This window comes from Diadema antillarum, unplaced genomic scaffold, assembly GCF_040938485.1.
Source record: "Diadema antillarum isolate AM-2024a unplaced genomic scaffold, OU_Dant_1.0 scf00000137, whole genome shotgun sequence".
NCBI classification, from domain to species: domain Eukaryota; kingdom Metazoa; phylum Echinodermata; class Echinoidea; order Diadematoida; family Diadematidae; genus Diadema; species Diadema antillarum.
The window spans coordinates 2246376-2259149 of NW_027271026.1; the positions used below are offsets into that span (position 1 = coordinate 2246376).

Genomic DNA, 12774 nt, shown 5'->3' on the forward strand with positions numbered 1-12774 from the left:
TACAACTGACCTATATACATAATATGCATGAAATGTGATAACTCAAACATTTTTTTTTAAAATCACTGCTCCAAATGGTAAATAGTACCTTTAACATAAAAAAGCAACATCCTAACCGATTGATTCTAGCCCTATATGAATCTCCCTCTCTCATTCACCACCTCCTTTCTGTCTCTCTCTATATTGATGCTGCAGTAAAATAAAGAAAATAACGGAAGACGGGATAGACCAATACAAAACATCCATTCGCTCATCCACATACATACACGTGCGTGGCGACTAGATCAGTTTTTATTCACACACACACACACACACACACACACACACACAAACGAGTATAGACACACACAGGCACCCTCATATCTTACACACAAAGCTCTTGCAGAGATTACGCCTTACAGACACTAGGAATAACAAACAATCTAACAAAAAACAACCACCACACTGACTTTATTCCTTTTGTCTTGTTCCGATGGCCTAAATCGGAACACACGTCGGCGTGCGGAACTTCCGTCAAGCACGAAGCAGTGCAGAGGATGATACGCTTTGTTCACGTCGGACGTACGAACAGCCCAGAACGTACGCCAAAGTGAAAGGTACACCCATCAAAGGAGACAGGCGGAAGATAAAGGACACGGATGGTATACTGGTAGCAGACTATAATTTCACACCAAGCTCAACACGCGCGAGAATACCGGCATATTCGAGACGATGTATACGGACATAAATTAGCTCAAACGAGTCACTACGTCCAAGGATTGGTAACCAGACACTTCATATTGCTGGATAAGCCTTATATCAACTCAGAAGTTCCAAGTAGAATTCTACAAGGAAACGGCCAATGAACAGACACTCCCAGTAAAGGTTCATAGAGCTGTGAAGGTAAGAAAATTGACATGATTAAATACCTGTGCGTGGTTGATGATAACAAATTGTGTACTAAGTATCCGTTTTGAAAGCGTTAATCAAAACTCCCTGACGATGTTGTATACGTTTGGATACATTATGTTAGTGCGAGAGAAATAAAAAAATACCAAAGGAATATTGATTACTATAATTGTCTTCTTATTACATATATTCGTGTATATATTATACTTATATAAAATATAGTCATGTACCACACAAACCATCTATAGATTGTGAAAAAAAAAGAACATACTGAGATGTATATTGTTGGCTTTTGCATTATTATTATTATATATTATAGTATCCACACGTTTTATTCGAAACACACAGGCCGTAAGAAAGGAGGCATGTTTGTGGAATATGCTGACTAAAATGAAATGACTAAACCCGGAACCCCAGAACCAGACTATATTATAGAAGTTTTTACTTGCACCCTACATGTATTGTGTATGTGAATAGGAAAACCTGCAAACCTATTCTGGCAGAATCTTCACGAATAAAAGAAACAAATTATGAAGAAGAAGGAAACTACTTAACCACTTTAACTACTATATTACTTAAAGCGAAAATGAAAATGTGTGCCCTGTCCTTAGTCTTCCCTGTTTTGGTGATGTGCCTCTCACTACAATAAAGATAAACACATTTCTTATAAACATAAATTATGTATATTTTTCTATCTCGTCGTGTTAGATTGATGTACATGTACTGCATTTATTGTGTTAAACCAAATACGTAAAGCGAAACTTCGCGATCATTTTCACTTTATAAAATGCGTGATAGTCCTGAATTAAAATCAGTTTACCACACTGAGTTCAGTCTTTTTTTAAAAACTCGAATATAATCCCGAAGACGCTTTATGTCATCACCGTCTCTGTTAGTCATCAGTGTCTTCTCTTCAAGCTGCTGATTTCGTAAGACTACCAATTCTTCGGCTTTTCTTATATTATAACAGCCGCTTTTGTCATGACACAAATTCAGCCAATAACATGTCAGGATTTTCCGTCACCATTATACAGAATTGGTATCAAATTAAGAAAGGGGGACGCAAGGGATGGGAAGGCTTTGCGCAAATTAGGATAAAACCACGGAGGTGAGCCTCACCTACTCCCCTATAAACGTTCAAACCCCGTTATATACTTCTTACTGTCATCTCTTTCTCGAAACTGCTATAAATACCGTTCCTTAAGTTCAATGAAATCGACGGTATATTGATCAGCTGGAACACCGAGGACAGAAGCTTAGGAAAGACCATGGATTAGAGCAGATACAGTCGCCAGCCTGTTGTAGTGGTCTGTGCGGCCGTGATGCGTTTGATAACTCTACTCATCCTTTGTTATCATGCTCAGCTGATCCGTCCAGCATCCTTTGTTGTTGAATAAAGAAATCGCTGCCCGCATCACACAGCCGTATATAGCGCTATGCATACAAAACTGGAGATTCACACTCGTCTCAGACATCCCATACACTTTTGTACAACGTATATCTCCATGCATACCCAAATGATATTCACTGGTATTCTGTGACTTGATCCTGTATACCACTTGAAATGACAGATAACACTCAGCTGTATACTCGTAAACCGGATTGAGGAGTTCCACCGTATAGCTGCATGCTTTTGTCAGTTGCATTTTATGTTTCTCGTGTATAGTTTGGTCTGGAGAATAATCCTATAGCTTATACATGTAATAGGACACAAACGTACATTATAATATATACCTTTACAATATTGTTGTTGAATAGAAGTGACAATGATGATAGTGATATCAGTAGTACTGGCAGTAATACGTAAGTACAGACAAATATATTATAATCAGATGCACATAATCATGGTTGGTTAGGCCTTCGCACGTGCATGCGTTTTTGCTTTAGATTATTGTATAAGAAGCAATTAGTTGACATCGAGGAAAAAAGAGAGAGAGAGATAAGTTAAAGGGAAGGAAGTCGTCAATACCAGTTTGAACTCACGTCTTGGGGTCATAGATAAGACCAGGCTATTCCAGGATATATAATTATACCACTTATCGTACTCTGAAAGGGGAGCCATGCATTCCCAGTGAGGTCTTGTTCACATCCCGCAACGTGAATTTGCCTGTGGTATAATATATGATACTCGCAGATAATTTGGAACTTGGGAATATCCATTGCATTGTGGCTGCTATGTGTTTTGCTCAGATTTAGTGTGAAAAGATTCGTGCATACACAATGGCTCGATATGAAGACACTGACTTTGCTTGTAGCATCGCATTCGCGCAAACAAATTCGGAGCATTTGATGCATTCAAGCGTCTTTTCACCAAGGAAGTCTGACCAGGCCTCGACCATTAGCCGTCCCCGGGCCATTAAAATAGACGTCGGGCCATCCAATTCCAAAAAAGGCTATCTTTTGGTGGCCCGATTGAGACTCAAATTAGATTGTTCTGTTTCCCTTTATTTCTGGCCTCTTCATTTTTTTCTCGAATCAAAATTTCATATTTACAGATTTTATTGGTCCGCATGGGTCATAAAAATGAAAATGATAAAAAGGAAAGTTAGTGTCGAGTCGTGTCTTATTCCATATTATCCTTCCTTCCTTTCTTCTCTCCCTATCTTCATATTCCATCTATGTCTCTCCTTTTGCCTTTCTGTCGGTTCTTCTCGTATTTCTCTCTTTTATCCGGGACGTGCTATACTTTCGGGTTTTTTCCCTTCTGCATGGGTGAATGTTTCAATATTGTGAGAATCGACTATACGAATTTAACTGACTTCATCGTCAAATTCTCTTTGTTGATGTTGATGTCGATCTGACCCTAACATGAGGATCATCAATTTGTAATCACGTCTGTGTGAACCTGTACAAACATTTTCCCCTAAAAAATAGATATAGAAACTACAGGTTATGTACACAGTACTTTGACCATCAAGAATAATAATACTATGATGTAGGATACCGTTTTGTTGCAGTGGCATGATTTTCTATTTTTGAAAAATCACCTGCTGTATTTCATTGGTTTCGAATTAACCTTTGAATGCACACAATGAAGTAAGGTTATATTCATGTACTGTAGAGAGATTAGTAAATCATAACGATCATTAATATACACAATCGCGCTCTCACAATACGTTTATCCTTTACAACTTTGTATAATGTTATATTTACTGCAGCATATTTTCGCACGCTGAATCCCAGCACTCCACCGCGAGAACTTTTGTGACGGAACTTGCAATTGTGTAATATTTACTCAGGGACAGCTATAAAAATACATGAGGATCCGAAGGCAATATAGAAGATCACTACCCACCATAATACTGCGAATGAAAATACCATCAGATCCACTGCGAAAGCAATGCTGAGTGTTCTGCAAACAGACCACTCAAGACACGATCTCAAGTTTCCATACAAGTCATTTTTTTATCAGTCATGTGCGGGTATACACTTGTAATGTAAGCTTACAAGTTGTGAAGTGAATTAGGCTACCAAGTATGATATCACGGAAGAAACATACAAACGTAGAAAGGGGGGGGGGGGGGGAGGAGGTATGGACAGAGAGGGGGAGAGAACAAGGAATAGACAAAGATTTTGCCATTATACCATAAAAAAAGTACACCTGTATATAGAAAATATCCATGCATCACAACTCGTATACGTGTACATATATGCATGTGTACGATAGGATATACAATCATGTACTTTTACATCATAAAACTAGAAAATATGCTGGTTTAATTTAACGAATTAAGATATTATCACCTTCTCTATGTGTACACTGAAAAGTGTTACGACTTAAAGATGATAATATAAAAAGGAAACGTAAAGTTTATACTTTAAATCTAGATTGTATCCCTTTGCTTTGCGAAAAAATGCCCCGAATGGGCTCTTGAAACTCAGTCCTTTCTTACAAGCTTGCAATGACCTGCGTAGTTTTCGCATTGTTTGACCTTTTATTATTATCATTTTTTACATCTACATGTATACATTGTACATTCGAACCGGGTTGATCCCCGAGTAAAACATCTACTCACTGAAGTGAGTCCTGTGCAGTAATGTAATGTCAGCATCAACCAGGAAACTGAGGGCGAATAAACATGATAAAGGTTAATCGTAAAAGCTCCAACGAATGAAGGCGATAGTTTTTCTGCGATAGTCCATGTCAGCGGTGCCTCGCTCTCTACCAAATCGCGCAATGACCTACATTGTACAATGTAATTTGTATGTTGATTGGGATAATACAGTTTCACAGAAAAAACACACAATAAAGATTTGGGATCTTAAGAACTCACCGGAAGAGACAAATTAATGTAATGGTCATCAGGACAGCTCGAAGCGGAAATGAGTATCTTGGGCTGATTACGCGAGCAAAATGTTCTGATTACGAAGAACTTGAGAGGAACATTGACATTAAGAGGATCAAAACGAATGAAAAGCAATGATTACGAATGCTGTTTCACAGTAAGTGTTGATCGGGACAATAAAATACTGTCGTTTGTCAAGTTCAGATGGGAACTGCAACCCCACTTTTGAAATGACGATACCAGTTGTCTATTAATATTCTGATATCTTTTGATCCATACTCGTAAATGCATTGATTATTTTTGTTTTATCTTGTCTAAAACAAGGAATATCGCATTTCACCTGAAAGAAAACATGGGGGATGAATCTTGCTGCCGATTAGCCAGACAGCGGCGGAGTGAGTCTTATAACAATGCCGGCGCCTGTGCGGTCAGCCTGCTGCAGCTCCTCGGGGCGGCGGCCGTGGTGGGGCTTGGCGTCGCCGCGTACGTCTTGGAGGAACGGCGTCTGAAATACCACGGGATACCCATCTGGATCGGTAACCTGGTAGGATGAACTGGAAGAAGATGATGATGATGAGATGATGATGAAGATGATGATGGTGATGATGGTGGTGGTGGTGGTGGTGCATGGTGGTGATGGTGATGATGATGGTGGTGATGATAATGGGGAGGAGGAGGAAGGGGGGAAGGATAGATAGAGTTGTTATTCAGTTGAAGATAGTGGTAATGTTGATAAAAACAACAGTAATGATAATGATGATATTGAGAAGACATCTTAAGTGCATATCCAAAAAGGTAATCCAACTTTGGAGGGCTACTGTTTCATAATTTTCAGCAATGGAGAGTCACAATGTTAGTTGTGAGGAAAGAAGAACCACTCTTTCTCTATACTGTCTTTTGAAGAAAGTGCAGTTTGTCATTGTTGTCTTTGAAGTTCATGTGCTCAGTCATGCACGTCATTTTGTCAACATAATTATGCATCAATGGAAAGTGGAAGAGTTCTTCTTCCCTCACAACTAACATTGCGCTCTCCATTGCTGGCAATTATGAAATATAGTAGCCCTCCAAAGGTGGATTACCTTTTTATTTTATTTTATTTTATTATACGCACTGTATAGTGATAAGCGCTATCATTATTGTAACGGTGATAAAACGAATACTGACAAAAATAATGATAACGACAAGGACGATACCAACGGTCTTATTTACCGAAGCATAAATCATCTTCAGTGTCGTCAAATTATCTGTATTTAGCATTATCATCGCCCTCCTACATGACAAAAGCTGCGATGATTACGATGGAAACGACCTAAAAATGTTCACTTGCTCTGGAATTGGAAAGAAAACATGAATTCGGATGTGAGGTCATGACGTAGTAAACCTCCACGTCCTTCTTAAAATATTGAGCCATATTTCAGAATGATTGGTAATGGTTAAATAACGTTTATACCGACATGTACATTAACATCACCCAGCTCTGCATGGTCAGTACTGAGAAAACAAACAAATAAACGGAACATGTTGGCACTCGTGACACTTACAATAATACATCTGATCATCTCATTTTCATTATATTCAGAGTTACTTCCGTGTTTACTATTTCAATGCTATGTACGCCACGATCGAGTGCCGCACGCATGAGTGTTAAAGAGGCTGTACAGTACTGGTTGAGGTGGGGATTCATGTTGTTTACATTCCTAAGTGAGATAATGAGTTACCTCTTATGAAATAGGAAAGAGCATGTAATTTTAAGAAGGATTCAACGTTTATTTGATGAAAATTGGTTTTCAAATGGCTGAGATATCCAAAAAAGTGATAATGATAAAAGACTACAGGCCACAACTTTATTAGGATCTCTTTGTTTCACCTTGTTTTTGGATATCTCGGCCACTTCAAAACCGATTTTCATCAAATAAACTTTTTATACCCCTTAGAATATGCATGCTCTATGACAATATCTCATAGAATGGTTTCTGAATATCTCGCAAAATATCAAAAGCTAAATCCTCACCTCAACCACAACTGTACACACCCTTTAAGGAACTCTTCGACAACTGGAAAGTTACCGTTGTCGTTCTACATCGTTCTAAGCCTGTGATATCTTGATAAATCGTCTAAAATGTCACATAACAAGCTCCAGAATACTGCCTTTTGTACTTTTGCTACCAAATCATACTGTAAAGAGTGATGTCCTCTACAGACACAGGCTTGTTTTATGGGCACAAAAATATTGCTGTTACCTTGCACTATAAGTATTTTACCTCACCTATGGCAATCTTCCCGTTGTAAAAAGTGCTTTTATTGATTTTATTTTATCAGACACTCCTCCTCTCATACGGGTTGGCTAGAACCATAACAGCGTGCAGACATTAATTTTACATTGTTTTCTTTTTTCATTTAGCATGCAGAAGTACGTATTATGATGCTTAATCATTTAATTACAAGAAATGTGAGCAAATATCGAGTAATTTTCCCCAAAGAAAATCAATAACGTTTTTTTAAAGTAATGAGAGCGCAAACAGATTATACATGATTATGATATAATATAATATAATATATAAATATATATATATATATATATATATATGTATATATATATATATATACATACATAATATATATATATATATATATATATATATATATATATATATACATATATATATATATGTATATATATATATATATATATATATATATATATATATAATGTCACAAATTCGAATCTTTGTATAGAATGGGACATTCATGGAATTTATATATAAAGTATCCTTTTGAAGAACTGAATTTGCATTGTAAGGAAGTTCTCAAACCACGCAGAAAAATCGATCACCTTGCGAGTATAACTCAAAATATAAGATTTACCGTAGGGGTCTACAGTATAGGTATGTTATCATAGCTTTCACATTATCTATATTAATTAATTTTCTTTCTCGATTTTCTCCAGTTTTTCTTCACAGCAATAACGGGTTTCTTCTCAACAAGAAAGACTTTCTGCGGGGTACGTGCCATGTATAAAAAAAACAAACAAACAAACAAACAAAATTTCCATCTGTCTATCTGTCTGTATCTTTCCCTCTTTCTACCTGTTATGATGTCCTTTCGCTCTTTCTGTCTCTATCAGTAGCAAAATGTTACAAGATTGTATATATTTCTTATGACATATATTTTTGTGCATTTGGACATTGATTGTTATTCGAACTATACACGGGTCGTCATAATATGGACACGCTCTTTGATAACAAAAGATTTTTCTTGACCGCACCCATGAAGATAGCTTATTAGATGCTTGCCGAACATAGCACTAGTGATGCATTCAATTTGGGTTCTAAGTGTCGGAAGTGCTTATTACATGTCCAGGTGCATGGAATAGCTTGTTACTCCGCATGTCCTCAGAGGAAAATATCCATACACTGTGAACGATGTTCAGCTAACCGGTCTATAATACAATGTAGTAATCTTTCTTTTTTTCCCCACGTGCCATATATGTCGTAGATTTCGCTTTACCTGATCATGTCGATCCTGACTACCGTCGCGGCAGCGGGTCTGCTGGTCCTTTTCGCCCGGCTCCTGTCCCTCAGCTCTCGGTACTACTACTGTGATCGATGGGACAACGCCTCTAGAATGTGCCTCGGTTACGCTTCAGAGGTAAAACCATGCAGTCAATTTTTTCGACATAACATACACTTTTTTGTTTAGTATTCTTTAAATTGATTTCGTCCCTAATATTTAATTAAAAAAGAAATACATTGTACTTTAAAGATGATAGCAAGATTATCTATACTCACTATTGCTATTCTTATACTTTATCACATATTAACACACACACACACACACACACACACACACTCAAACACACATAATGCAGGTTGTATTTACGCACACACTTTCCCCTCATGTATTCTTTTTTTATTTATATGTTTTATTGATTTCAACAATTGGCATACAAACTTAAATCATTTCTAATTATTATATATAAATAATACAAGCAAGAAAAATAATTCATTTGAATTTCTGTTAAAAAGAAAACCATACTAAACAAGAAATTCACAAATTTCATTTTTAATGAAAAGTGCACAATATTAATCATTGCACTTGTTGCTGGCATAATCATGTTGACGGTAAAATAATTCTTCCTGCTTTCTGTAAGAAGTGGGTCAAGTGCTCTATCATTATGCCATGAAAGCGAAAATAATTATGTTGAATTCTCTTTATATTTTCTTTGTATCGTTGTACAGTACTTATACATGCACCATGAAATCACGTATTTATTGTTAGTTTTCTTATCCAGCGATGGCGGTACCGAAACTTTTAAATGCATAACTTTTGAATAGATTGTCCGACGGTTTCCTCAAACCTCACCGACGTTTTCTACAAATATTTCTGTATTTACTCATTCAAAAATTTGTTAGGTTTCATTCTCGTTTACTAAGTTGACTGAAATGCAACACCAGAAATGGTTGGAAGTTTCATGAAAATCGCACGTAAGATTATAAAGTTCTAAACTTTTGAAATTTCTTGTAATTATGAAGTCACCACGACGAAAAAATAATCATCAGTCGCAACCACACAGATGCAAATTAGATGAGCCCATATGCAATATGTACCTCACATCTCTGTCATTGGTTTGGTCAAAAATATCACAAAATATTCATATGTTATATGAGTTTACATTGCAACTGTCTCCACCCTTGAATGCCTTCATCTTCAAGAGGCCCAATGTATATACTAAAATTATTATTTATTTTGTTTACTTCACATAGTTTTGATTTGATTGATCTAATTTAGTCTGTACGTGTTATATCATGATTTATCAATCAGGGACACATTATAAAGGAGTTTTGCTTACAGGTCGATCAGTAGGAAACATGATCTTGACTCGGCGAAATCGTCACCTTTCGATATCTGACAAGGACCAGAGAACACTCTTAATTTGTTAAAATGAAAATTCAGGGGAAAAGCAAATCGAACGCAAGAAAACCCCTTTATTCCCAAGGTTTCCGCTTCAATATTCTTCCCATCGAAGGAAGGAAGGAAGGAAGGAAGGAAGGAAGGAATGAAGGAAGGAAGGAAGGAAGGAAGGAAGGAAGGAGGGAGCAATCGACCCTGTACACAACAATGAGCACCCTTATACCCTCCCCCCCCCACGATCCCTGCCTCTCGTGAACTCTGTATATTCTATATCTTTTAAGTCCACAACACCCGTTTTTGCTGAAACATCCACCACTTTATTCATATGACTTTACTCTGATTATCAAAGTAAACCTGGACGGGAACGGATAGTATTGCAAGGTTTTCACTTTATTAGGGCGTTTCTTCCACCGTTCCCGAGTTTTTTTCCCCCTCGTACAGCATTATTGTCTACGTCATCCTTTCTTGTCCTGACTCCCATTCGGCCTTCATGTATAACTTTTTTCCCTCAGTTCATTCTACAACATGCCACTTGATCATTCACTAATCAATTATTTCTTTGTCTCTCCCGTTCTTTGATTTATTGCTTTACAAAATCAGACCACGCTCATGATCGTCGAAGCCGCCACCTTGGGTGTGTTCGCGCTGGAGTTTACCACAGGAGCCGTGGGTCTCGGCCTCTGTGTGTGCGGCCTTTACCGGGGGAGATTTGCGCAAACTTCGGCCGAGGCACAGCGCCCGGCGGTGACACCGAACGACATCTTCCGAACGGAGGCATCGGTAAGTACCATGTTCTCACGTCTCCCAAACAAGGCGGTTTACCACCTATTCCTACTGCGATGGAGAGATAAGACTGTGTCCGTGTGAAGAAGGTGGATGATGAATAGCAAGAGCAGTAGATGGGAAGAACAAAATAAAAATAATCATGATGATGGGGAGATGGAGACGGAGATGGAGATAAAGAAACAGGAAACAAAAAAAAAAAGAAAAAAGAAAAAGGAGAAGTAAGAGAGATTATCATCATATCAGCAGTACAGTAGTAGAAGTTGTAGTCGTAGCTGTGGTAGTAGCAGTGGTTGTGTGGCTAGAGCAATACAATGTCTACCGGACCCTGCAGTTTTGAAGATGATAGTTTGAGACTGCAATTAAGAATGCTTGTACATTGTATTGTGAGCATGCTGGGAAGCAACCACACCGGCAACCCCAACACGTACATGTTGTTGCTGTTACTGTTGCTGCTATTGATGTTGCTGGTTGCAAAGCCCCAAGGGTTAACTGGGAAGCAGCATTCAGTGAACATTGTATATACCTCGATAATCTTTCATTATATCTTCCTTGTGCACAGATGAATCTCAACTATTTCAGCCATGAGCTTGCCACACCATCGGCTCCACCTGAATACGTCGTGGCAGAAGAACAGATAGGTTGGTATAACATTCCCAAGTTTAGATCGGATTTAGCAAGTACTCAAAGATTATGTGAAGCTTTTTTTTTCTTTTTATATGAGCAACCAGAAAGCTTTCCGAAGGATTTGTTATGTAAAATTAATGCTAACCATTGAAATGCATTTAGTAAGATCATGAAACTTAAAGGGATGATAAAGTTTTGATTCAGACCGAACTTCAGGCTTCTAGCATTTTTGGGGTGAGATAATGAGAAACTTCTTATGAAATGTGAAAGATGTAAGTCTAAGAGGAATTCAACATTTATTTGATGAAAATTGGTCTTGAAATGGCCGAGATATCTAAAACAGAGCAATTCTAATTAAAGGTGAGACCCGCCTTTTATTATAATGATTGCTTTGTTTTACTTTGTTTTGGATGTCTCAGCCATATCAAAACCAACTTCATAATAAATGAACCTGCAATTCCTTGCAGAATGTTATGCTCTGTAATATTTGGAGTCAAAAGGGGCCTGACCTATATGTGTACTATTTCACAAGTGGTTTCTTGGTATCTTAGCAAAAGTTGAAGCCCAATCCTCATCTCCACCAATACTATACCATCCCTTTAAATACATTGTAAGAGTCCTCAGAGAAAGTCCATTAAATCCCATTATGTTGATCAAATTGGCCTATTTGACTTGACTTGGGTTAAGAAGAGTTCATATTATGCATGATAACTAAAATCACAATTAGGAAAGCAACATATTAATGAAACTCATAAATCTCTTTAATATTTAAAGTAAATTTCACCCCACGTGCTGAAAATCTTGATTGTTTACATTAAGGTTCCCTTTGCCAATTTTCTTTGCTTGTGTGCAGGTAATTAGATCATTAAACTTCCAAAGGCTGAAAATTGGACAACATTCCATGACCACAACGAGGTCACTTGGAGTTCTTGTGGATGGAACAATAATCAGACGTGCCCAGGCTCTCTTGGTGCGAGCTGTAAATTCTGGTGCTGAAACTACGACTTTTGCGTGTGCGACATTCCTCTTGCCGACGATATGAACAAGGACTGCAGTACTAATTTTTGATCTTGTGATAGAATAGATGTAGACAGATCTTTGGCTGAACAGATCTGTTGTTGTTTTTGTTTTAAATATATGTATATTTTGTTTTGTTTTGACATTTTTTTGTAAGTACAATATGGAAGAGTGCTGATGAAAAAAAGAACAGCTGAACCTGAAGAACCAGTAATATAGTTGTGAAAAACATCACATCATGTGTTTTGTCTTATCCACATAA

General features: G+C 37.5%; 1 protein-coding gene across 1 annotated transcript; it reads left to right on the forward strand.

Moving 5' to 3' along the window:
• The first annotated feature begins 5508 nt into the window (after nucleotides 1–5508).
• On the forward strand, nucleotides 5509–12356 carry LOC139721082 (uncharacterized). Its single transcript, XM_071632412.1, has 6 exons — nucleotides 5509–5718; nucleotides 8122–8175; nucleotides 8670–8822; nucleotides 10686–10865; nucleotides 11431–11509; nucleotides 12349–12356. Exons 1-6 carry the CDS (start codon nucleotides 5527–5529, stop codon nucleotides 12354–12356), a joined length of 666 nt encoding a protein of 221 aa, XP_071488513.1. The 5' UTR covers nucleotides 5509–5526.
• The last annotated feature ends 418 nt before the right edge of the window (nucleotides 12357–12774 follow it).

What these genes read in the sequence shown, in the direction of transcription:
- LOC139721082 (XM_071632412.1), top strand. Translation starts at nt 5,527, where the DNA reads ATGGGGGATGAATCTTGCTGCCGATTAGCCAGACAGCGGCGGAGTGAG. An exon ending in CCATCTGGATCGGTAACCTG is followed by an intron (nt 5,719 to 8,121) that starts GTAGGATGAACT and finishes GATTTTCTCCAG; the next exon opens with TTTTTCTTCACAGCAATAAC. An exon ending in CAAGAAAGACTTTCTGCGGG is followed by an intron (nt 8,176 to 8,669) that starts GTACGTGCCATG and finishes TATATGTCGTAG; the next exon opens with ATTTCGCTTTACCTGATCAT.